The sequence below is a fragment of the Hemiscyllium ocellatum genome, chromosome 32 (assembly GCF_020745735.1).
Source record: "Hemiscyllium ocellatum isolate sHemOce1 chromosome 32, sHemOce1.pat.X.cur, whole genome shotgun sequence".
Lineage (NCBI taxonomy): Eukaryota > Metazoa > Chordata > Chondrichthyes > Orectolobiformes > Hemiscylliidae > Hemiscyllium > Hemiscyllium ocellatum.
The window spans coordinates 17,675,043-17,702,608 of NC_083432.1; the positions used below are offsets into that span (position 1 = coordinate 17,675,043).

Below are 27,566 nucleotides of genomic sequence, written 5' to 3' on the forward strand. Positions count from 1 at the left end.
CAAAGTCCTTGGACTGGTATTGGAAGCTGACCTTGTCTTACTGTGTTGAGACTCCCTGATTGAAGAGAGTCTCCTTCGACTTGACTGAGGACTTCTGAAAACCACCACAAACCCTTGCTAAATAATCACGGCAACACAGCAGTACTGTAAGCCTGGTATCTCTGGCTGAAGAGATAAATGGCAAGGCGAGGTAAGGCAGAGATACTGTGAGCATGCTCAAGATGAGTGGGCATTAAGATAACAAGAGAACAAGCTCTGAGATGCAGCCTGGTCCAGTCCACAAGCTGAGTATCTATCCCTGCATGATAACAGTCTTTGAATCAGTGCTGGACTGATGATTACTACTGTGCCATGAGGTGCAGTATTAAGTGCAAAGCATGTGGATCTGAGATGTTCCATGATTCGTGATGGTGAGGCTGGTATTTATCACATGCCAATGTTTGAGGAAGTTGGCTGTGTGCATGCTGCCCATGGAGCATACCCTGAGACCTTGGTGTCATACATCCAAGGTGGAGGAGCCAGGTAAATTTTCTGACTTTGATGTTAGGAATTGTTGACGAGTTGATGAGTTTGGTGAATTGTTAATGAGCTTCCTCGTGGTAGGTGATAGGATAGGATGATGAATAGTAATGAGGCAAGCACTGATACCTGTCCATAAGTACCTGATCGCTCAATAGAAAGAAACTCATCTTGACACTCAGATCTTAGTTGGAAAATGCAACAAGCTTCTTCTAATGTTGAGAATAACCTTGCTTGACTTCTCACGTGGCTCTCCCTCATTTCTCACGTAGCCCATGTCACCCAGACCCTTCTAACATTCTGCCCTTAAAGTTTGAGTTGTCCCACATGATTTTAGCCACAAACACATACATTTATTTGTACAAATTTCCTGTTTGGTATTTCAGTGAAGTAATCAAAACCTATTGTAGATGTGCCAATTTCTTCACTGCTGAGGTGCACGGAAATGGGACAATATGCTCATTGGCTGAAATTTTTTTAAAAAGTTGTAGATTGATGCTCCGGAGACAGCAGAATCCTCAGTGGATGTGCACGTATGCAGAGATGTTCAATGGCTATCATGCATCAATATAAACATTGCTGCAGCTAGATTAGATTCCTTATAGTATGGAAACAGGCCCTTTGGACCAACAAGTCTACACCAACACTCTGAAGAATAACCCACACAGACCTATTTCCCTCTGACTAATGCTCCTAACACTATGGGCAATTTAGCATGGCCAATCCACCTCACCTGCACATCTTTGGACTGTGGGAGGAAACCGGAGCACCCGGAGAAAGCCCACGCAGACACAGGGAGAACATGCAAACTCCACACAAACAGTCACCCGAGGCTAGAATCAAACCTGGATCCCTGGTGCTATGAGGCTGTTATGCTAACCACTGAGCCATCGTACCGCTCCACCTTCTATCAGTTGTGGTTTCCAATTGGCTAGTTGGCATGTTCTGCCAATGTACTATGGCATTGTTTAGCCAATTGCCTCTTCCTGGGCCACTCGAAGGGTAAGGGAGCCGGAGCAGTACGCTGACCAATATTTCTCCCTCCATTATAATTCATATAAATTATCTGGCAGTTATCATATTCCTGCTTATAAATCCTGTCTGGCATGATTCCCTGATAGCAATGATGACTAAACTCAGAAAAGTTTGTCATTGGCTGTAAACTGCTTAGCGATGACCTGAGATGTTGAAAGATATAATATGTTTCTCATCTCCTAATCCAAAGACATTAACTGACAAACCAAACTGTGAACTCATAATCTTATGTACTGTGGCCATGTTGAAGCATGGAACTGGGCCTGAATCTTGCCCTTCAAGGTGAGAGTCATGAGTCGGGCCATTTTCAGATCTTGTAGACCTGCACCTGTTCCTGACTACACTATTTCCATGATAAGCTTTCAGGGGCCTCTGCATCGTGAAGCAGGCCTGAAGCCTGTCTTCATTCACCGAGGAATTGGCCCAATACTGACTGCGTGTTGGGCCAACTTTCCCTTGCTTTGTAAATACCCTTGTCCTCTCCATAGTGGCCATAGGCACTGACACACAACATTGGGTAATCTTTGATATGCTTGTGAAACTCTCATTGAAACATTAAAATTCAAAGCGCACTTGAGAAAAATAACTCAACTTAAGTGCTCATAAAACTGCCAAAATAAACAAAAGGTCACTCAAAAACTTCAACAAAATAAGATAATGCTATTAACTGCTCATAAAAATGCAAATCAAAACAAAAGCTCACAGTGCCCATGGGAGCAATGTCCTGAACTGAATTGATCCATCAGGGATTTAAATCTGAAGTTTAAATACTGAGATTCCATATCAGATAAATAGAAAATGTCTGTAGAGTTGAACATATAAAAACCTTTGAAGTAATCTGAACAGATTGATGAACTAGCATACTGCTCAAAACACTGAACAGATGACTTGACAGTGAATCAGTGTAAAGATTTGGCGGCACGGTGGCACAGTAGTTAGCACTGCTGCCTCACAGCGCCAGGGACCTGGGTTCAATTCCCGCCTCAGGTGACTGACTGTGTGGAGTTTGCATGTTCTCCCCGTGTCTGCGTGGGTTTCCTCCGGGTGCTCCGGTTTCCTCCCACAGTCACAAAGATGTGCGGGTCAGGTGAATTGGCCATGCTAAATTGCCCGTAGTGTTAGGTAAGGGGTATATGTAGGGATATGAGTGGGTTGCGCTTCGGCGGGTCGGTGTGGACTTGTTGGGCCGAAGGGCCTGTTTCCACACTGTAAGTAATCTAATCTAAAAAAAATTAAAGCAAAAGCTATAAATGACACACTTAAGATTTTAATCTAAATACTGTTGAATGTAGAAGAGAAACCAATTCAGTGGTTAAAGTGTTCTAATTCATTAGAACACTTTCACAATGTTGGTCAATTTAGTGAATACTTACCTGTTTAGAAAAAAGGGAGATAGTGAGAATGCAGATGTTGGAGAAGTCAGTCGATCAAGTGTGGGACTGAGAAAAGCACAGCAGTTCAGGCAGCATCTGAGGAGCAAGAGAGTTGACATTTTGGGTTTAATCTTCCACCAAAACCAAGGAGGGAGAAGGGGCCTGAGAAATAAATGGGGTGGGTGGGGCTTGCAGAAAGGTATTTGGGATGGCAATGGGAGGGGGGTGGGGGGGTGCGAAGGTCGGAGGTGATTGTGATGGATCATTGGGAAGTATGGAGTGGATAGGTGGGAAGCTAGATGGACAGGTATGTCAGGTCAAGAGGGCAGAGCCAAGTTGGAGGGTTGGAAGTGGGCTGGGATGAGGGGAGGGGTCTTTGGAAGCTAGTGAATTCAATGTTTGAGGCCATGTGGTTGTAGGCTTTCGAGGCGGAAGGTGAGGTGTTCCTCCTCCAGTTTGTGGGTGGCCTTATTTAGGCAGTGCAGGAGGCCCAGAATGGACATATCTTGGGGTGTGTGTACAGGGGGTTTGGGGGGTGTTGGGAGGGGTAGCTGAAATGGATGGCTACAGGAATGAGGTTGGTTGGTGCATATGGACCAGAGAAATTGCCAGAACAAAGCCTTCTCATCAAAAGCTACACTAGAAACATTTTTAAAAGATCATAGAGTATGTGATGTTGACAATTTTTCTGAACCAAGTAAAAGCTTCCTGACTCCAAAAACAGGCAGCATTCATGGTTTTTTTAGATTAGATTAGATTAGATTAGACTTACAGTGTGGAAACAGGCCCTTCGGCCCAACAAGTCCACACCGACCCGCCGAAGCGCAACCCACCCACACCCCTACATATTACCCCTTACCTAACACTACGGGCAATTTAGCTTGGCCAATTCACCTGACCCGCACATCTTTGGACTGTGGGAGGAAACCGGAGCACCCAGAGGAAACCCACGCAGACACGGGGAGAACGTGCAAACTCCACACAGTCAGTCGCCTGAGTCGGGAATTGAACCCGGGTCTACAGGCGCTGTGAGGCAGCAGTGCTAACCACTGTGCCACCGTGCCGCCCACTAACTTAGTTCATGAACCTACTGACATAATATGATTTATAGAGGTTTAAGAAAACCATCGACCTCACAGGAAAGTTTAAAATCCAGGAAATAGCACATTGGGGTAGGTAGTCCTGACATTAATTTTTGTGCACATTTCAGGTTCCACCAAATCTGTCAAGGTGATGGCTATGGGAAATCCAATGGCAGTTTTGAAACTCTGGCCATTCTGCCTGACATTACATTGACATTGCCCTCTGTAGGGATGGTAAAACTTTCATCCCTGGTGTCATTGTGCCATATTATAGGATTGTCTCTTAAAATGATTCTCTGGTATAGATAAACCACACAATACAATTGGAGTCATGTCAATCTTGGCACAGTGATCATACTCTTGCCCCTAAGTTAGAAGGTTTTGGGTTCAAGTTGCTCTCAAGATTTGGTTGAGTAATAAAGACAAATAGTTCAATGTGGTACTGAAGGAATATTGTACCTTTTAGATAGATGTTAAATCAAAGAACTGTTTACCCTCTCAGGTGCCTATGAAAAATATAACGGTCCTCAACAAAGCACAGGAGGGTAACCTGGCTAACATTTTTGATTCATCCATCACCATTGGAATAGATGTTTTCGCATTTTACCTCATTGATGCTCGGGGAGAGCTTACTGTGTGCATAATTTTGTAGCTTTCTCTACTTGACCACTTCCAAAAAAGTGCTTTGGATTTTCTGAAGTGGTGACAAGTGGTATATAAATCCCAGAGTTGATTATCTGCCATCTTGAAAATAGATAAAATGAAGAATGTGGTTTTTGTGAGAAATTATTTAACAAACTTCTTTTCATTAGCTTCTAAACATGTATCATGGAGTTATTCATTACCTCATTCGCATATGGCCTTACCAGTTCTCTGCCTTTTTCATGTAATTTCCATATTTTGTTTTCCTTTTGTGTTTCATGAGTTAGGCAGGGGATTAGTTTGAATATTTAGATCCTTGGCTCCATATGAAGGCAGTCTTTTATTAACGTACTGGCAGCTGTGAAATGCCCCATTAATTGTTGCGTAGAAATGGATACTGCTTTCCCAGGCTCAGAGACAAATGTACTGTCATCAACAGAAGCTGGTGTAACTGCAGGTTTGAAAAGTAGGCAAGTGCTTCTCAAAATGCAAAACAACAAAACACATTTGCGAAGTAACTGCTGTCACAACATGAATACAATAGAAACACATCAGGAGAGTCTTCCAAAATTTCTTAATACAAATACCCATTTGGTGGAACAGGACCTGTGTTTTGCTGAGAAAAGCTTTTTATTTTGCATTCATCCTGACAATTTGTAAGTAATATCAATGTAAAAGGGGAACACTTTACAAAGCTCTGACAAAGTGTGCTGTTTTCCAGCTGTGTCTTCAGTCACTCAAACAGCATAACCAGAACACTGCTCCCCCATTATGTTACCCAATTTTTTTTCCCCCAAGTTTGCTCTCCACTTCTTTGTTTTTCTTCTTTACTGTTCTGGTGCCTCACGCTTCATCAAGTAGACAAAGCACCTTACATCTGTTTCAAGGCACTTTCTAGAACAGGTCACAAGCATGTCGCCAGAGACTGTAAATTGATGGCTGTCACTCTGTTTCGAGCATGGCTAACCAGGAGGCTCTCCCAATTGTACTTTTCCCATATTGCAGGAATTTCCAGGGATAATCCACCTGTTTGGCTGAGCTATGTGCTACAGCAACTGCTCTACGGAGGACTGTAAGAAACCGTGGAGAGTTGTGAACAGAGCTCAGTCCATCACACAAGCCAACCTTCCATCCATTGACTCCATCTGCACTTCTGAATGCCTCGGAAAGGCAGCCAATATCATCAAAGACCCCTTCCACTCTGGTTATAATCTCTTCCAGCCTCTTCGATCAGGCAGAAGATACAAAAGCTTAAACACACATACCAACAGGTTCAAGAACAGCTGTTGTTAGATTGCTGACTCTCAAATTTCAAATCTAAATGTTGACCTTGCTCTTTGTGCACCTTCTTTGCAGCCATAACTTTGTATTCCACGCTCTGTTCGATTACCCAATTATTTTACTATAGTACTGCTGTACTGTTTGCAAAACAAAACTTTTCACTGTACTTAGATAATAAATTAAATGAAATCAAAGAAAAATCAAGTCCTCAAATGAGATTCGAACCCTAAGTTTCTGAATCCAATGCAGGGCCAATAACCACTATGTTTTGCTCTTGACTACCACGACGAGAAATCTGCTCCATGGCTCCAATGACAGGTTACAGTTTTTGACACAAAATGTGCTGGAAATCTAGACTTCTTTCTCCCAGAAATCTACTGAGCCTGGGATTTAACTGAATATCTCAGAATGTGAGATAGAGAGATTTTTAGGGTGTAGGTTTGCTCGCTGAGCTGTAGGTTTGATATCCAGACGTTTCATCACCTGGAGTTTGAAAGTGTGCTCCATTGAGCTTGCTACCACTGATTAGTTTGAGGTTGGTTTCCAGACTTCTGTTGCCCATATGGTTTGCTGCTTTGTATCTTAAGTATCTTATCTTGTATCTTAAGTTGGATTATCTGCTTAGAAGCCACTTTTCCGAGCTTGAAGAGCCAAATTTCTTCAGATCATCCATTGGCTTAACTGGTGCATTTGATTGGGATTTCTAACTGCACTATCTTCTTATTAGGTTGTAAAGCCCACCCAAAGCAGCGGAATCTTCAATATTACATGTCTTATGAAGAACAGTGTCCTCGCTATACTCGCAGCCTCACAAAGATTATTTACAAATGAATTGTTTACTGCAATACAGGTATAAAGGATCACTGGATAAATTTAAGTCATAAATATCATTTTAATTATTTTTATTAAACTAAGAAAATTAATCTCCATTGAGCCAGCATTGAGAGCACAAACTCAGAGCTAATGTAGAAAGACAATATCCAGGCAACTGATCATTTTCTTTCATTTGGAGAAGAGCATATGATGGAACTTTTATGTGTATAACAGATTCGCAGTTATGGCTGGAATATAACTAAAGTAATGTTCTGAGGAAAAGGCCATATTGGACTTGAAGTATTAACTTTATTTCTCTCTCATCTGCAAATGATGCTGAGTTTCTTTGGCATTTTCTGATTTTATTATCAACAGTATTGTGTTTAGAACTTGCCAGTGCATATAAGGGAATATATCGGAAGGATTGCAATGTTGGCCCATTAGTATGATAATGGCTGAAAAGGGTTAAATTATAAGACCATAAGACATAAGAGTGGAAGTAAAGCCATTCGGCCCATCGAGTCCACTCCGCCATTTAATCATGGCGCATTCTCCCTGTAGCCCTTAATTCCTTGTGACATCAAGAATTTATCAATCTCTGCCTTGAAGACATTTAGCGTCCTGGTCTCCACCACTCCGTGGCAATGAATTTCACAGGCCCACCACTCTCTGGCTGAAGAAATGTCTCCGCATTTCTGTTCTGAATTTACCCTCTCTAATTCTAAGGCTGTGTCCATGGGTCCTAGTCTCCTCGCCTAATGGAAACAATTTCCTAGCGACCACCCTTTCTAAGCCATGTATTATCTTGCAAATTTCTATTAGATCTCCCCTTAATCTTCTAAACTCCAATGAATACAATCCCAGGATCCTCAGCCATTCCTCGTATGTTAGACCAACCATTCCAGGGATCATTATAATCGATTACTTAAACTAATCTTATAAGCCTTTAAGTGTAGTAGTTTATGGAGTGATCGAAATGAGGTATTCAAAACTACTAAAATAAATTGCAAAGTTGGTACATGGTCACACTTTTTGCTCTGTTGAGGGATTGCAGCAAGGGGTTAATGTTAAAATGAGAACTTGATGTTTCAGGAGTAATGACAGGTTACAGTTTTTGACTCAAAATGTGCTAGAAATCTAGAATTCTTTCTCCAAGAAATCTACTGAGCCTGGGATTTAACTGAAAATCTCAGCATTTGAGATAGAGATATTTTTAGGGTGTAGGTTTGCTCGCTGAGCTGTAGGTTTGATATCCAGACGTTTCATTACCTGGCTAGGTAACACCATCAGTGGCGACCTCCAAGTGAAGCGAAGCTGTTGTCTCCTGCTTTCTATTTATATCTTTCTCCTGGATGGGGTTCTGGGGTTTGTGGTGATGCCATTTCCTGTTTGTTTTCTGAGGGGTTGATAGATGGCATCTAGATCTATGTGCTTGTTTATGGCGTTGTGGTTGGAGTGCCAGGCCTCTAGGAATTCTCTGGCATGTCTTTGCTTAGCCTGTCCCAGGATAAAGCACGACACGCAGACCAAACACAGCCAGAAACCCTAACCACCTTACCATACATCAAAGAAGTCTCAGAAATGACAGCCAGACTACTAAGACCCCTCAGAAACCTAGTCGCACACAAACCCACCAACACTCTCAAACAAAAACTAACAAACTTAAAAGACCCAGTACAACCCATGGACAAAACCAACGTCATCTACAAAATTCCATGCAAGGACTGCCACAAATACTACGTAGGACAAACAGGAAGAAAGTTAGCCACCAGGAAACATGAACACCAGCTAGCCACAAAAAGACACGACTCACTATCCCTCGTAGCCCTACACACGGATGAAAAAAACCACCATTTCGACTGGGACACCACATCTATCCTGGGACAGGCTAAGCAAAGACATGCCAGAGAATTCCTAGAGGCCTGGCACTCTAACCACAACGCCATAAACAAACACATAGATCTAGATGCCGTCTATCAACCCCTCAGAAAACGAACAGGAAATGGCATCAACACAAACCCCAGAAACCCCATCCAGGAGAAAGATATAAATAGAAAGCAGGAGACAACAGCTTCACTTCACTTGGAGGTTGCCACTGATGATGTTACCTAGCCAGGTAATGAAACGTCTGGATATCAAACTATAGCTCAGCGAGCAAACCTACACCCTAAACCTCAACCTGAGCTACAAACCTTCACAAACCTTGCAGAGAGATTTTTATTTGGCAAAGGTGATTTTTTTGGGGAAGAGAAAGTTGACAGGAGATTTGATAGAGACATTAAAAACCATAAGGAGTCTGGACAGACAGAAAGCATTCCTATTGGTGGAAGGGTCAAGAATGAGCACGAACAGGTATATTGATTGACAAAAAAAAAATGAAGACAGGAGGAGCAGCTTTTATATGTAGCGAATGCTAAGATTAGAATGTGCAGACACAGAGTGTGGTGGAGAGATTCAATCAAGGCAATTCAAAGAGAATTATATTGTTATTTGAAAAGGAAACTTTGCAGGGATAGTAAGAGAAGGCAGGGGATTGCCTGAAGATGTATTGCTCATTCACAAGGTCAGTGCAAGTACTATGGGCTGAAAGGTCTCTCTCTGTACTATAACAATGGGCTGGATGTTACATGCCCCTACCAGGTGTGGTTTGTGGGGAGGGGAATATATGTAAAATAGGGCAGGTACCCAGCCTACCACATTCCCCATCAAATGCCCATCAACCTCATATTGCAGAGTGTGAGCAAATACCAACATTGCAGTCCAATAATGTAAACCATTAAGTAAGGGTCAATTTAGCTTGTTAAAAAGTCAACTGACCTTAATATTACCCTATCTATACTAAAAATATGGTTGATGCAGGTTTAAGACTAGCCATTTTTTAAAACCTGCTTAAAACTGAAAGGAAGGGCCTACTATCTTCGGAGGGTACACTTTTCTAATGGGGCTGTTCCTCTCCAGAGGACAGTATCCCACTTTCTTCTTACTCTCATCTACTTTAAAACAAACCTCTCCACCCTCCTCATCCCCACACCAGGCTGGCAAAACCATACCTTTACAGTAAACCCGACTTACCTACATTTGGTGTTCCATTCATGGTCTTGCCTGCCATCCCATCAGTACTGATTACAGAGCTCTGGCACTGCCTGCCCTGATGGAGCTGACAATCAAACAATTTGATCATCAACTGGAGAAGGCGGCACGGTGGCACAGTGGTTAGCACTGCTGCCTCACAGCGCCCGAGACCCAGGTTCAATTCCCGCCTCAGGCTGTGTGGAGTTGGCACGTTCGCCCCGTGTCTGCGTGGGTTTCCTCCGGGTGCTCCGGTTTCCTCCCACAGTCCAAAGATGTGTGGGTCAGGTGAATTGGCCATGCTAAACTGCCCGTAGTGTTAGGTAAGGGGTAAATGTAGGGGTATGGGTGGGTTATGCTTCGCCGGGTCGGTGTGGACTTGTTGTGCCGAAGAGCCTGTTTCCACACTGTAAGTAATCTAAACAAAGGTAGGGCATCCTGTGACTTAGAAATGGAAATCCTGCTCTTCATGAATTTAGTCTGCACAATGCCCTCTTTACATCTCCCAGCAGACCCCAACTCCTCCTGCAAGTGCAGGCCAACTCTGTGATTCTATAACAAAAAGAACTTGCATTTTCACAATGTCAGGACTTCCTAAAGCTTCACAAGGTTTTAAGCACTTCTGAGGTGTGGTCGCTATTGTCATCTAACAATTATGTATTCAATTAGCACACAGTAAGCTAATGAGTTATTGCATGAGCGACAATAAAATCACTACAAAGCCTTTGCAAATTGACCAAATAATTTATTTTAGTGACTTCTCATTGGGAAATAAATATAGGCCAGCACACTGGGAGTCTCTCATATTGTTCTTTCAATAGTGTGATGAGATACTTTATCTGAGACAGCAAATGAGGTGTGATACTTTTCACTATTTTATAGTTGGTAACCATTTCTGCTCCCAACACGAATCAAGCACTCCTCATGTACACCACAGACATTAGAGGCAAACTAATATATTAGCTCTGATGAAGAGTCATCTAGATTCGAACGTTAGATTGCTGTCTCTGCACAGATGCTGCCTGACCTGCTGTGCTCTTCAGGAATTTTTGTATTCAGTACAGATTCCAGCATCTGCAATAAATTTCTCCTAATATGTTAGCATGTTCCTCAAGTATCAGTTTTGTAATTTTCCTTTAAAACAAATATCATTTTTAATGAGATCCAACAAGCAATCTCTAACAACTCATATAAAAATGTAAGTTTGTTCATAAGATATAGGTGCAGAATTAGGCCATTCAGCCCATTGAGCCTGTTCTGCCATTTGTGCATGGCTGATATACTCATCCTCATTTTCCTGCCTTCTCTCCATATCGCCAAAGCGCCAGAGACCTGGGTTCAATTCCCACCTCAGGCGACTGACTGTGTGGAGTTTGCACATTCTCCCCGTGTCTGCGTGGGTTTCCTCCGGGTGCTCCGGTTTCCTCCCACAGTCCAAAAATGTGCAGGTTAGGTGAATTGGCCATGCTAAATTGCCCGTAGTGTTAGGTACAGGGGTAAATGTAGGGGAATGGGTCTGGGTGGGTGTGCTTCGGCGGGTCGGTGTGGACTTGTTGGGCCGAAGGGCCTGTTTCCACACTGTAAGTAATCTAATCTAATCTAATCCCTTCAAACCATTACCAAATAAAAATCTGTCTAGCTCCTCCTTAAATTTACTCACTGTCCCAGCATCCACTGCACTTTGGGATAGTGAATTCCACAGATTTACAACCCTTTGAGAGAAGTAGTTTCTCCTCAAGTCTCTTTTAAATTTGCTACTCCTTATCCTAAGCCTATGATCGGTCATCCTTGAATGCCTCACAAGATGAAGCATCCATTTCATGTCTACTTTAGCCACATCTTTATCATCTTGAAAACCTCAATTTGATCTCCCCTCATTTTTCTAAACTCCAGGGCTAAACTATAGTGGCTCAGTAGTTAGCACTGCTGCCTCACAGCGCCAGGGACCCAGGTTTGATTCCAGCCTCAGGCAACTGTCTGTCTGTGTGGTGTTTCCTCCCACAGTCCAAAGATGTGCAGATTAGGTGAATTGGCCATGTTAAGTTGCCCACAGTGTTCAGGGTGTATAGGTTAGGTGTGTTAATCAGGGGAAATGTAGAGTAATATGGTAGGGGAATGGGTCTGAGTGGGTTACTCTTCAGAGGATCGGTGTAGATTTATTGGGCCAAATGGCCTGTTTCCACACTCTAGGAATTCTATGAATCTGTTCAACCTCTCTTCATACAACAAACCCCTCATCTCTAAGATCAATCTAGTGAACCTCCACTGCCATTACATCTTCTCTCAGATAAGGGGACCAAAACTGTGCACAATACTCCAGGTGCGGTCTCACCAATAACTTGTATAGTTGCAACAATATTTCCTTGCCTTTATATTCCATTCCTTTAACAAAAAAACCAGCATCTATTCACTTTCTTTATTATCTGCTGTACTTGCATACTAGTTTGTTGTAACTCATGAGCAAGTACACCTAGATCCCTCTGCACCGGAGCACCTGAAGACTTTCCTCATTAAAATAACAGGCCACCTTGCCATTTTTTCGACCCAAATGCATGACCTCACACTTATCTATGTTAAACTCCATCTGCCACATTTTGGCCCACTCTTCTAACCTATCTGTATCCATTGTAAGGTTCTCATTTCCTCACTGCAATTTACCGTCCCACCAATTTTTGTGTCATCTGCAAATTCATGATTGATTGGGAAATATTAATCAGCACTGAATAGCCTTGCAAAATTTTTTGTTTCTTTCTTTTTGGCCAATTTTCGTGGAGACTGAGTCTGGGTGTGTCATGTCTCCAGCATCTGCAGCATCTGCAGACCTCACTTTCTCCTGTGTCATGTCTTTTAGCTGTTTAATAAAACAGATGAAATAAAGAGGAAATGCTCTGTTGGTCTCAGAAATTCCATAGATTACCATTACATTCGAAATTGGTTTTTGTAGTTTATTGAATTTATATCTGTATTTTTCAGGGATGGTTTTAGACCTTATATTGTACACAAATTGTCAGTAGACTTTCCACAGAAGACATTGAACGTGATGCATTGATGACTGTTGTAATCATTGTATTTCTTTTTGAGTTAATTCTTAGGAACATTATGGTCATTATATATGGTTGTTGATTAATGAGCAATTTTCTGTATGTAATACTTATGTCACCAAAATATCTGATTTCCTTTTCACAGATTAATTTGTTATTTCTGAAGTACAGCCGTTTTGCTGAGGAGATTGATTGACACAGATTGAAGGGCTACAGAATGAGAAGATGGCATGTTTCCTCACTCATCCGGGGCCTGACAGTTTACGCAAATTCACCAGAGAATCTTTGGCTGAAATTGAGAAAAGAATTACTAAGGAAAAAGCTGAAAAGGCAACAAAACCACCGGTAGAAGATGAAGATGACAAACCCCAACCCAAAAGTGATCTGGAGGCTGGCAAACTCTTGCCATTTATTTATGGAGACCTCCCTTCAAACTTAATTGCAGAACCTCTGGAAGAATTAGACCCATTCTATAGCTCAAAGAGAGTAAGTCCCAGAAAGGTTCATTACTTCCACAGGAACCTCAACTGTTGAAAGTAAAAAGGAGACGGACATAATTTATTATGAGAAGCTAACTGATAGCAATTAAATCCTGTGAGTGAATTATCAGCCACCTCAGGAGTTAACGAGGGCAGTAATTTCTATTTTTAAAAATATGTTGTGATAAAATTGCCATTTTATTTGTTGTTTTAGAGATTCTGATGACACAAAAAAGAACATCAAAAATAGAGAGAAACTATCCTAATGAGAATGAAAATCATAAAGCAATTAATATTAGGACAGAGAGGGTGCTAGAGAAACTAATGGGACTAAAATCCAACCAATTTCCTGAACTTGATGGCCAATATCCAAACGTTTAAATAAAGTTAGCTGCAGAGATACATTAGTTATGATCTTTCAAACTAGCCAGCATTCTAAAATGGTCCTAATGGATTGAAAGGTAATTATTATTCATATAGGATGACATGAATCAAATTTGGAAGTGAAAGGGTTTTGGAAAATGGTGGGTTGTAACCTGCTAAGGGGATGAAGGGTGAGTGGAACAGGTGATGTGGGTGCCCACTGTGGCAGGCCCCATGGTACAAACTGTCCTCAAAATTGTTCTGGCTTTCCGAGGTGAAGATATGTCTCAATTTTTCACTGAATGTTAGTTGCATAGTCACAAATATAAGCCAGTATAATCAGACGTGACTTTACAATGTAATTACTTATTTCACTTTTCAGCAATGAACTGATGCTGAAAACAGATACCATGATCTAGTTTAACATTTTTATGAGTGGCCTGTGAGTAATCTGCATTTAAATAACTAAACAAACTGTCACAATACTTTCACAAGTTGCATTGGTCTACACTAATTAATTGCTTAGTAAGCAAAGGTTATTTTTTAGTATTTAAATGCTTTCGACTTGCCTATTATTGCCTTATGCTAAAAAAAGTTAATTGTAAGACCTCCCTTGAATGGCAGCGAACAGAAGACATTACCAGGGGCACAACATGATGATTAGTCCAACCTGGGAGTGAGACCAGTTTACGAGCAGAGTTTACGACTTCTAAACCTGTGTAAATGTTGGTGAACATTCTGTTTGATTAGATTACTTACAGTGTAGAAACAGGCCCTTCGGCCCAACAAGTCCACACCGACCCACGGAAGCGCAACCCACCATACTCCTACATTTACCCCTTACCTAACACTACGGGCAATTTAGCATGGCCAGTTTACCTGACCCGCACATCTTTGGATTGTGGGAGGAAACCAGAGTACCCGGAGGAAACCCACGCAGACACGGGGAGAATGTGCAAACTCCACACAGTCAGTCGCCTGAGGCGGGAATTGAACCCGGGTCTCTGGCGCTGTGAGGCAGCAGTGCTAACCACTGTGCCTCCGTGCTGCCACGGTGGACATAGCTTATGGGTGAAGTCTCTCAATCTTTTTGCCAGTTTGACTGCTTTGAGGCAAATTATGAACATTCTCTATCAGAGGCTCTACCCATTTCTCTTGACCCAGTAGTTAGATGCGTTAGATCTCATTCAAACTGAGAGAAATCAGGCCTTCAGCACCCATTCTTGATCTATTACACGGCCAACCAAGTCATCAGCTGGGCATTGCAGTGGCCCAATCCTCAGCAGTGATGACCTTTTCTCCCAATAAGTTGGAAATGAGGCCCAGGGACCAATAGCAGGCTCACCCTGGGCTTTGCTGTTCAGGTAGAGATTTGGTACTTTGTGACGTTAAATCATACTCTTTACATCCCTTCAATGGTACATCCGTGAACTGATCCTGTGAATGATGATTTCCAAGTCTGGCAAAATAATTCCAAGTCGGGCCAAGATTTCTCTGATTCTCCTCCCCTTGTGACATTTCACTAACAGTCAAGAAGCTTTAATGTAGAATTTCAAATTTTATGAAGGGTTAGTTATACCCTGCTCTGCACTGCACATTCTCTCCCAGCACCGGTGAGTGTGAGGTACTTAATTGAATGCCATCAGTGTTACCCTGTGCTTTCAGCCTGGACCCTTGTTGTAACACAGGAAAGAGCTCTTGATGAGCTTTATAAATTGAGTTCTTAGCAGCTGACATTGAAAGTACAGGGAAGAGATCACTTTGAGCTGTCAATCTTGAGACCACAACAGACAAGAATGGAGCAATCACATTTGATTTTCTGACATTGTAGATCCTAATTATCTTTGGTGGAAGGCAGGCTGACAATACATATCTGCATGCATAAAAATCTCAGAAATCTAATTTAACATGTTTCTGAGTGGCAAATCAATTCCCAATTACATTATTGCTGTCCTTATGTCCGTAGCAGTAGAGATTAAAGTCATTAAAGAGGCCTGATCCATCCAATCAAATACTGTTGAGTCAAATACATAATGCTGTTGGGCATTATTAACATTACTATCAATATATTAATGTTCGTTAACTGACAAACTTTAACAGATGGCAGAATCTTTGGCTCTATATATTGGTGAGCTAAGAGGCCAGAAAGGCACTTCCTCAGGTGGAGTGTGAAGGTGGCTAAATCCTGCCATCTTCTCATCTCCATCAGAATTAAGTTGGAAAAGCCCACAGTGGACCTTCTAGCCCTCTCCAGTCGAGACCCCCCTCAGGCCTCACATCACATACAGCTAGGATGAACCTTGCTGTAGGTGTGGCCTGTATCATTGCAGCGTGACCTGTAGGTCACCCTTGTGAGGACAACAGTCTGGGAAAGAGGGTGACAAAGTCCCTCACCCAAAACAATCACTGCCCAATTAAGAGACTGGGCACAGGATGGGGAGCTTTTGCTTCCTGTCCCACTGCCATTCCCTCTCTCTGTGCCATCCCACCCCTCAATCCAGAAAGCCAACACTCAATAACCACTTACCTCGGTCTTGTGTTCTCCATGATCTTGGGATATCAAGGATGCAATTCCAGCAGCATCTACAGTTTTGTCTATGGTGCTGCTGACTGGCTGGCAGCACATGAAACTGATCTCAATTCCACTCAAGGTTCACCGTTGGCCTTGCCAATACCAGATTGAAAATGTGGTTGATGGGTCTGTTCATGGGTTGTTGTTGTGTTGCCATAGTCTTACCAGACCAAAGGGGCTGTTCTCTTATTAGAGATAAGCAACTGGTGGTGATTTAATCTGAGGGCCACCAGATCTCAGGTGAGGGAAGAGGTGAAGAAGGAGAGTCCTTGGGACAGGTCTGTTGGCACCTCTCCAACTGACTGGTGAAAGTGCCACTGCTTCAGCAAGATTTGTCCACAGTACGGCTGGCCAGGCTCTCAATCTGATTTGTATCTAGCTCATATTGAATTGCAGCTGCTATGCTTTGTACTCTTGTAATCTTATTAGTTTTGAAATTGTGCTGTGTGAATATTAGAAGGCCAGTACATAATGCTTTCATAATCAAATTTCCTCATTGAAGTGTTAACACATTTATTTTAGACAGATTAACAGCTGCATTAAAATAGCAGTTTCACACAATGAGCTGAGCATTTGCACTCTAATCATTGCAATTGTAATTTTAAGGCCCTGTGATATTTGATTCGAACTACAGAGGAACTGGGCTGATCATCCTATGATGCTTTGCTGTGGGAGATCGGAAAAGCTGGAGGTTATTTTAATTACCTGCTATCTGTTTCTCAAGTGAACAACAAATGCCACCAAACAAAAATGTAAGGCAGCCTTTGAACAGCTAATTACCAGTTCGATTTAATCTTCAGGCTTTGTTTCAAAATCAGCAACCAACTCCCCTGCTTCAGATGGTAATTATGCTACTTGCTGTGCGGTAAGGCTCCAACTGAAATTTTCTTGAAGTGGGAAGAAGGCAAGTAATGTAATTGTCCCACTTTCTCCAGTTGTTGAGAGGCTGTAGCACAGTTTGCAGTCAGTTCCCTTCAATTATCACAGTAATCTTCTGTTCTGCTGCCAGCACCCATCCTCTACCCTCAGATTTGCTCATCCTGAAAACTCTACCTACTTTCCTCAAACAGATCTCTAAAGCATCCTGCTCCTTGCAATCTCCTTCTGTGGCAGCAAAGCAAATGGAACATGGTAAATGCAGTTCATTCATAAAATTAACCACTGGCGAAATTGCAAATGCCTCTAGCCTACTGGCTGAAACTTTGAGCAATAGTTTCCAGGCCACATACTGTCAATACGATTGGGTTAGAGTTAGTCTGTGCAGAACTGAGTATCTCCCTCAACCTTTCTCTCTAGGTCCAGGTAATTATTCCCAGAAAGGTTAATATTGCAAAACCAGCAACTTACAATTTGGTAGCACGGAGGTCAAAAACAAATTGGTTCAAGCTGCTTTACTCATCTCTCGAACTCCATTGTCACATTAACCCGTGTTTTATTTTCTGTTTCAGACATTCATTGTGATAAACAAGGGGAATGCCATTTTTCGGTTCAGTACAACGCCTGCACTGTACTTGCTGAGTCCCTTTCACCCCCTCCGGAGAATTGCCATCAAAATCCTTATCCATTCATATCCTTCTTGCTCACTTCTGCAGAGATGATTTTTGTTTAGAGACTGTTATTGAAAACATGTAAATACCACAGCCCTTTTTCATTAGCTATTTTGTGAGTAAAGTTTGGGCTAAACTTAGAAAAATAAATCATCGTTGAAGAGTTTAAATGACGGTGGAGACAGATTGGAATAATCCAATAACCTGTTGCAATATCAGGAAAACAAACACTTAACTGTAGCATCGAATATCTCTTGGAATGAAAGGAAGACAGCAGAATATAGATATAATTCCTAAAGTGTGCAAGCAGTACATCAAATCCTCCAAAAAGCATTCACCCACATCCATCCCCATGGCTAATCCATTTAGCCTGCACACAAGGGGCAATTTAGAATGGCTGAATCATTTAACCTGCACATCTTTGGACTGTGGAAGGAAACCAGAGCAAACCCACACAGACACAGGGAGAATGTGCAAATTCCACACAGACAGTGATCTGAAGGTAGAATTGGACCTGAGTCCCTCACACTGGGGACAGCAATGCTAACCACTGAACCATCATTCCTCCTTAGGTAGCAATAATTCAGTGTGTATCAATGCTTTGAGTAATAGAAAATATTAAATAATATTTAATAGAGACATAAGAGATGCTGTTTTCCTTAACCCTGATTTTGTAAATTATTTAGTTTATTCATCATGTTTACAATTTTAGCAAACTGTGTGTTCATGACAATGAGTGATCCAGCACCTTGGACAAAAAATGTAGAGTAAGTTTATGAATTAATTTCTTCTTGCTAATCACTTTATTAATTCATGTGTCATTGTTGGTAAATGTTTGATCATTATTCACAGCTATCCTGGAATTGTAGCATACTGATGTTCTGTTAGCAGATAAGACCGAGTGTATTATTAGTATTTACTATTATAGTTCACTGTTAGTTCTCTAATAGTGCTTCAAAATGAATGGAGCTGCACTGGCATTTCAGCTCAGTAGTGTGCAAGTGCACGTACCACATGGATTGTTCAAGAAGACTAAGTACCATGTATCAAGGACAATAGAGAGTGGCGGAAATGTTGGCCTTGCAATTATTATCTAAATATTAATTTTTGTCAAAAAAACCTCCACCTGTATTAAAGATAGATGCAAGAACTAAATATTCACCAATGAAGCACATGGCTTAATAACACATTATCCTTTTAAGTCTCTGTCCAGTCGGATAATATTCCTTATTTTAAAAAAGTTATTTCTGAAACAGTGAAGTAGTGGTCCATATTCTCTTTAATTAGACAATGTTTTGCTCCTCCAATTTCCTCACCTCATTTCGGAGATATATTTCTGAAATGTGTTGTTCGCACCTCCAACCCTTTAGTAACCTGCACAAGTGCCAGTTTTCTCATGTGTCCATGGGCAATAAGGAACATCCAAACTCAGACAAATTTGGTCCTCACATCTCAGTCACATTCCCTGAATAAGAAACGGCAGCAGGATTTCTGTTCCATTCCATTTCGCTCCCTTAGCTCATGGATCTTTTAACCACTTGTCCCTATCGCCACCTCACTTAGAAGAGCTTCTCAATAGTATTGGAAGAACAGTCCAGCACTTAAATTGGAAGGAGCTTCTCAATAAGAATGCTTGTTCAGATCGTGACTTTAACATATACACATCACAATGGAGAAGAGTCAGAGAAACAAGAAGCCTGAGTAGGATCAGAAGAGTAAAATGTAGTAACTAAACGCAACGTCAAAGAGATGGGTTCTACACAGATTTTAGAAGTTAGCAGTTCAGGTTTTTCCAGAGAGTTGAATCAAAATGGTCAAAATTCTATGGTTGAATCAAAATGGTCAAAATTCTATCATTTGTGGAATGGAGGAACAAGATATACAAAGCAAATTAGAATCAGAATACCAGTGGAATCTAAGATTTGGGGAATTTCAGAAATTTGCAATAATTCATTGGGTGATATTTTGGAGAAAAATTAGGATTAAGAATATGAATATTATTTTGAAGAGCGAAGCAAATTTGATGAGAATAAATTTTAATGTAGGAAACATAAATATAATAGAACTTGGGCAATTTTGCATTTATCCATGAGGAAATTTGCAAGGAACACACGGTGAAAGTCAAGGCTGGATTGAATGAAGTTATCAGAAGGGCTCCAGCAGCAAAGAGATGATTAAGGAGCATGGATGTAAGAAAGCAGTCAGCTGATTTGTAGAATAAGAAACTGGAAACTCAGGTCAGAGTCAAAACATTATGATTGCACATTGGATTCAGCCTAAAGCAGCAGTCAGAAAGGGGTATTCTGGTGTGAGATTGGGACAAATGTGCCCTTAGGTTGTGGTGAAACTAAATGGCATTATCAAATCTGAGTTAGAGAAAATTATGGCTCATTCGTGACTTGATGTTGGCGAATTACTCAACCAGTGGTGGTCCTATTGTCAGTGGTGATGGAGAGCTAGATGTTTGTATCATCAGGAGATGTGGAAGCTGCCAAGGGGTGGTGTGTGGAGAAGCAAGTAAAGAGGGCAAGAAATTGAGCCTTAGGGAATGTGGCACATGAGGAGCAAACAATAGCTTAGGTAGATTAGTGTGAGGGTAGTATCACAATGGTATAGAAGCTAGAGACAGTAGAGAAAGTCAATGTAATTGGATCAGGTTTCAAATACGTGGTTGTGTTTTGACAAGAGCAAAAGGGTAATCTTTCTTAAGATTGTTTTTTGTAACTTCATATGTCACTCTGTAGACTCGCTGAAGCTGGCCAAACCTGACACAGTAAATGTCTGAGAATTATTTTGAATTCTTTTCATTACTTCATATCTATTTTACTATACCAGATGTATTCAGATTTCCGTACCTACTCCTGGCATGTAAAACTCCATACCCGAATTAAAAATCAGGCAATGGCATGGCATTAATAGAGAAAGATTTGTGTGTAAGACTGTCTGATACCTGGATGCAGATGGCAAGAGGTCCTTTGGCTTGATGTTTTATATTAAACTGCCTGTTCATGAGTCTTTTGGTTAAGATTATCTTTGCATTAAACACTTTGCTAATAATTGACTCATACTTTTCAATGGTAGGTTATGTAAACTTGATGACCACCAAAATAGATATTTTCTAATCAACATGTTTAGAGATGTTCTTACACACCTTTGGAACAGGTGAAACTTAAACCCCAGGTCTCCTGGCTCAGAGGTAGGGACACTACCAATGTGATATAATGGATATTTTTTTCCTAAAGAAATGTAATGTTTAAAAAATGCAGTCCAGTATTTAAGTTATTTTTAATTGGAAGCTGATTTACTGACTTACCATGTTAGTTTTGCCCACTTCATTCCTATCTGCCTTAATTGTTTATCTGCAGGTATGCATTCACTGGAATTTATACCTTTGAAGCAATGGTAAAGATATTTGCTCGTGGATTTGTCATTGATGACTTTACATTTCTTCGTGATCCATGGAACTGGCTGGATTTTAGTGTCATCACAATGGCGTAAGTAACAATTACCCATATGTTGATAAAGTTCCTTCAGGTAGAAATTACAAGGCTTCATCACCAATATCGAACCACATTCAATGCAAAATATATACAGAGTTGGAGATAATAATCCTTCCCCCCCAAAGGCTCACACTCATTACAAAGCTCTGTCTCACAGATCTGTCGGAGCTGTCACCAGTGTGGAACTGTTGTGGGTGGCTAATTATCTTCTCCTATGCTGGTTAGATCCCAGGAACAGCAAGGTCAGAGGGCGCAGCAGGGAGAAATCATTCCATGGTGCATTTCCAGATGAACCCATGGATAGGCCTTGATATTCCCCTCCGCATGCCTATAATCATAACATCAGATGGATATTCTTTCCATTGGTGGGCACTCACATCACATGGCTCGTATTCCACAAGAAGACCACAATTTGCAGTTCAACATTGAACAGTGGGAATCCATTCTCTTCTTTGTCACAGTTTTGGTTGCAGCCAGGCCAAAATGAAGACTTGCTGTCAAAGTCCCTTCCCCATTCCATTATCAAACCTTGCTAACAAAACTTAGCAAATGACAAGTAAATACTTTTCACTCAGAAATTTCCAATATTCATTGGCAGCAATTGGAGGGCCTGACTGCCATCATACCCTTCAGAGTGTGATTATGTGACAGATAACATCTACCTTCAAGCTTCTTTTTCATTACTAATGCTATACATTTGTAACTAGAGTTACATTTGCCATTTCCCCCACATCTCCTCCCAAGTCTCTGATTTTACAAATTCAAATGATTTGAGAGTTTCACTATTCTCCCAAAAAGTGTTATCTTGGGACTTATAGATTGATAGTTTCCTGGTTTGTAAACTATTAACTTTGATTCTCTTCCTAACTGACTGCAATCATCCCAACTGATCAATGCTGGATGGTGAACCCTAAATGGGGATAAGATTATTGTGTTTCCTTCACGCACCTCCTTTGAAGTACAAACAATATATCATCTCTGCTCTTCTGCAGATTCTTTGATAAATGTATTTTTTCTGTTTAGATTCCTGACTCAATCCTCTTGCCCCTGTCATAAATGTAATGATTGTCTCACGTGCGATGCCCATTGTAGTGTAAAGCCTCATGTGCATGATAGGACTGAACCTTATTATGTCTTGATAGACTTGTAGATGTGAATGACCTTAGAAGCATTTCTTTCTTGTGTCCCTCCCATTGTGAAGGGATATTAATGACTGGAAACAGCTCACTTTTAAATGTGATGCTGCCGGCAAAAGTCCTAGAACATTCCAGCAGCAGCAAGTATTTCCACTGTTGGTGAATGCAACATAGCCAATAGAGGTGCAATAGAGGTGTGGTGTACATATAATGAGATGAGGGATTGAGCGTTGTCTGAGATAATTTGTTAGAGCTCAAAGAGAGAAACCCTCCCTTAACCTCCTTGAAATGGACCCTTAGCTGGCCTACAGTAAAATTCAACCAAAAACAATGCTTGGTAAAGCTGTCAACTATCTAAATAATACGTCTGCTGTCATCAACAGTTTGCTCTGCACAAATACAGATTCACAGGTGAACCTCTTCAGAATCTTTGCATTCTCAGAGACATCCTTGTTAGCTCATTCTCATTCAGTCAGAAAAATATCTAACATGAAATTCATGTTCTGAGTTGGTAACTTTTTGATTTCTTTCTTTCTAAAACTGTTTCACTTCTGCACATTTTCTGAAAGTGGCCTATCATGTAACAAATATGACATTCACTTTAATAACTGGGTATTGACTGTGACTTTGAAGTTTTTTTCAGTTTTAGCAAGGACTTTTAGGATCTGACACTTGCTGTAGTAACTGTATTATTTCTTGATTTGTGTTGTTTGGTGTTTTACAACATAAGAATTGACTGAACTCTGCTGGTCCCCTGTACCAAGATTAATCTTCTCTTCTTAGGATTGGTCTTTATAGCTTCTGAACTTTTTACTTCACTCATCATCTAGCTGACATTTTCTAGAATCAGATCTTCTTTGAATTGTAATAAATCTGACAAAGACTCATCAGCAATTCCTGTAATTCTGTCTCTTTAGAATTTTGACTTGAAGACACCATAGTTGCTTTGCTTCACTAGTTCATTTAGATCATTCATGAAATAATTTATGAACTAACTCTGGTGTTGAACTCTTCTTTCAAGAATTTTATTAGTTTTAGGGTCACATCACTTCAAAAGTATTTATTGTTTATTTATGTCTTGATAAAATTACGTCATTAATGTTTCTCCCAGTTCTAAATGGAAATGCATTCATTTGTTCAGCTCTTGATTTGCTATCTAATTTAGAAATGATTCTGTATCCCTGGAGTTGTTTCATTCAATGCATTCAATTCTCTGTTCTATGTGGTCTGAAATGAAATTTTTCTGGCAACATTTTTTTCTGATGTATTCCTCAGAGGATTATCAATTTTCATGCATTCAAAAGACTTCTATTTCACAGTAATAGCAATTCTGACACTCTGTGCTGCTGCAATGGGGTGGGGTGGGTTTCCACTTTTTGCGAGTAAAGTGGAAGATTTCAACCTTTTTTGTGGTTTTACTCTATGAATTCTGCTGTTTGCAGCTTTAATAAATACTGCCTGCTTTCGTCATGATTTTACTTTGGATGATTCCCTCTTTCCATGGTTTAACTGAATGATTCCCTCCATTGCGGTCCTCATGAAAGACTTACTGCCTTTTTTTGAGGCCTGAGTAAGATCTCCCAAACTTTCAATCCTTGCAAGCCCAAGTTTGCTGAGGTATGTAATTGACTAACATTCAACCAACGTTCCCCTTTCTGCAACTTCAGATTAATATTTCCTTTGTGGCCCTTTAATTCCATTCTGTAGCTGTGTCTTGTGGTGCCCAGTCAGTGAGGCACTGCTGCTCAGTCTAATTCTACCTCACTAGAGATGGTGATTGTCTGTCACTGTGTGGCATTAATGTTATTTGCATTTAGCAACCCCAGACTGAATGTTGCCAGAACCTGCTGTATATGGACACGGATTAAGGAGCCACAAATAGTCCTGAGCATTGTGCAATCATCAGCAAACGTCATCGCTTCTGATTTGATGATGACTCACCACCAAGAATGGCTCAGATTGATCTTTTTGAGCTCTTAAAGGCATATCTACCAGACTCAGCCTGTGGCAGATGAAAAGGGAACCAGCAGGAGGGAAATCTTATTGAACCTTGCCATTACCTGTTGCAGATGCATCTGTCCATGACAGAATTGGTCGGACCACGACACAGTCTTCATGGAGGCAAAGTCCCTTCTTGATGTTCAGAGCACCTTTATTACGTTCTATGTCACGATGCTAAAATTGATACATTCCGAATAGAGCTAGCAGCTCAGAACCAGGCATCCGTGAAATGCTGTGAGCTGTCATCCGCAGAAATATATTACACTCCAATCTGTAATTTCATGATCTGCCATATTTCTCTCTCTCTCTATCATTACTGGCAGACCAAGGAACTAACCCTAAATCAATGATGGGTACAGGAGAGCATGCTGGGAGCAGTAATACAAACAGAAAGTAGTGAAGAAACTCAACAGGTCCATCAGTTTCTGTGAAGTGAGAAATAGAATTAACGTTTGTGTTCAATGACTCTTCGAAATTCTAAAAAAGTCATTGAACTGGAAATGTTAACTCAGTTCCTCTCTCCACAGATGCTGCCAGACCTGCTGAGAGTCACCAGATTCTATAGAATTTTGTTTTTATGCCAGGCGAAAACCAGGCATTGCTCAAAATGAGATACCAACAAGGTGAAGCTACAGCCATGTTTACTTGCATGCTAACCAATGGAAGCAGGGTGTGATTAACTATTCTAAGTGATTCTAGGACCAACAATCCACAAGTAGAGATGAGGCAGTAAGATGCCTGGCATCCTTTCTGCCCAGAGCTTACTTGAGTGGAGTCAAGAAAACATTGTATGACAGCAATCCTAACTTTCTATGCATCCGATCTCCTTCATGGTTTCACGTTGACTGGAAAGATTATGTCCTATGCCGCAATGCTTTCACTATCACTGGGTCAAATTCCACTGTAACTGCTGCATGCATAGCTGCAAAAAATGTAAAGTGTAAAGCAAAACCTGATAATATGAAAAGAGCAGTATAAATGCAAGATTTCGTTATCTGTTCAGCACCATTCATGAGGAATTTCTTTGACCATTTCTTTATGATCTATCAGAATATGTGAATTAAAAATGCCATTAAAATAGAGAATATGAAATTGACTTTTCAATACCCCAATATACCCATTCATAATATTACACAACACAATGTCAAACCTTCCCCAAGTGCCTGTGTCACTTTGTTTCAATATCACAATGAAATTTGGCTTAATAATGGCAAACCATTTAGGAGAATGGGAGGACTGGTCATCCACCTTGATGCAGTTATTAAATATGGCTGGTATAAATATTTGATGAAATATTAATTTCTTGATGTCAACTCTGACTGACTAAACATTGCTGCTCTCTATCCTGTTGTCATTGATTAGATATGTCACTGAATTTGTGGATTTGGGTAATGTCTCAGCCCTAAGGACATTTAGAGTGCTCCGGGCACTGAAAACCATCACAGTTATTCCAGGTAGGTGCTGTGGAATGTTTTATGTATTTTGCTGAGTATTAAATACATAAGATGGCCATTTCATTGTTATAGAGGCATAGAGTTATGCAGAACAAATCTTTCGGTCCAACTCATCTATGCCAACCAAGTTTCCCAAGCTAAGCTAGCTCCATTTACCAGCTTTTGGCCCATATCCCTCCAAACCTTTCCTATTTATATACCTGTCCAATTGTCTTTTAAATATTGTAATTGTATCTGCGTCTATCACTTCCTCTGACAGTTCATTCCACATACAAACCACACTCTGTCTTAAAAGGTTGCCCCTCAGGTTTCTTTCAAATCTTTCTCCTCTCACCTTAAAAATGTGCCCCCTAGTTTTGAACTCCCCTATCCTAGGGATAAGACCTTTGCTATTCATCTTATTGATGCCCCTTGTAATTTAAAAAAAACCTCTATACGGTCACTCCTCAACTTCCTACCCTCCAGTGGAAGATGTTCCAACCTATACAGTCTATTTTTATATCTCAACCCTCCATTCTTGGCAAAGTCCTGGTAAATATTTTCTCTCCAATTTAACAATATCCTTTTATAGCTGGGCGACCAGAACTGTACAAAGTACTCCAAAATAAGTTCGATTTGTCAGGAGGTTGGTGCTCATTGAGTTCCTAAATCTATTTAACAAAATTGAACAATATTGCAGCGCCACATCCGGCAAGTCCTAAAATGACGACATGAACTCCTGCTGTAGAGAAGTGACAAAAACAGAAGGGGCGAGTGTAGAATCCTAATTGGAGAATCCCACTTCCTCAGGACAACTCTTGCCCCTTTGTGTGGCTCCAGGATTCACTTTCTGAAGGCACTCAAATCATGACACCAGGCAGAAGTCAACCTCATTTCAACAACAACATAAACGTCAGGCACACCCCTTATACCTGACTCATTAATTGATGTAGTGTAAAACTTTGTCTGTCTCTGCTGCAATATGCCGCAGTCCTATCCTCAGGAATTTAATGCTGGGCCAGGCGTTATGAAATTGTCAGGTATACATCAATTGAAACAATTTCAGATTGCACCTTTCCTGTGTTACTAGAGCAGCTGCACTTCAATGGTTACAAAGCACGTGGAAACACCTTGAAGCCATGAGGTTATAATATAGTTATGTTGTCTTGTTCTGTGGATTGGGATCAAACTCATTTTGTACATGGTATTTACAGCAAGTGGACACATTTAACATACAGTTCCAGAGACAAAAAGCAACTGCATTCTCCAGTTTCTTTAACTACCTGGGTTCTATCATGGGTGGCACAGTGGCACATGGGTGGCACGGTGGCACAGTGGTTAGCACTGCTACCTCACAGCACCAGAGACCTGGGTTCAATTCCTGCCTCAGGCAACTGTCTGTGTGGAGTTTGCACATTCTCCCCGTGTCTGTGTGGGTTTCCTCCCACAGTCCAAAGATGTGCAGGTTAGGTGAATTGGCCATGCTAAATTGCCTGTAGTGTTAGATGAAGGGGTAAATGTAGGGGAATGCTAAATTGGCTGTAGTGTTAGATGAAGGGGTAAATGTAGGGGAATGGGTCTGGTTGGGTTGTTCTTTGGATAGTTGGTGTGGACTTGTTGGGCCAAAGGGCCTGCTTCCACACTGTACGTAATCTAATCTAATCTAAATGCAATGATAAT

General features: G+C 41.0%; 1 protein-coding gene across 1 annotated transcript in view; it reads left to right on the forward strand.

Moving 5' to 3' along the window:
• Nucleotides 1-27,566, forward strand: part of LOC132830724 (sodium channel protein type 4 subunit alpha-like) — a 199,848-nt gene that overhangs the window by 64,897 nt on the left and 107,385 nt on the right. Inside the window, exons 3-7 of the mRNA XM_060848557.1 lie at nucleotides 13,001-13,341; nucleotides 17,718-17,836; nucleotides 18,494-18,583; nucleotides 21,182-21,310; nucleotides 25,816-25,907. Of these exons, the coding sequence (XP_060704540.1) occupies nucleotides 13,081-13,341; nucleotides 17,718-17,836; nucleotides 18,494-18,583; nucleotides 21,182-21,310; nucleotides 25,816-25,907 (691 nt within the window). The 5' untranslated portion in view covers nucleotides 13,001-13,080. The remainder of the gene's footprint in view (nucleotides 1-13,000; nucleotides 13,342-17,717; nucleotides 17,837-18,493; nucleotides 18,584-21,181; nucleotides 21,311-25,815; nucleotides 25,908-27,566) is intronic.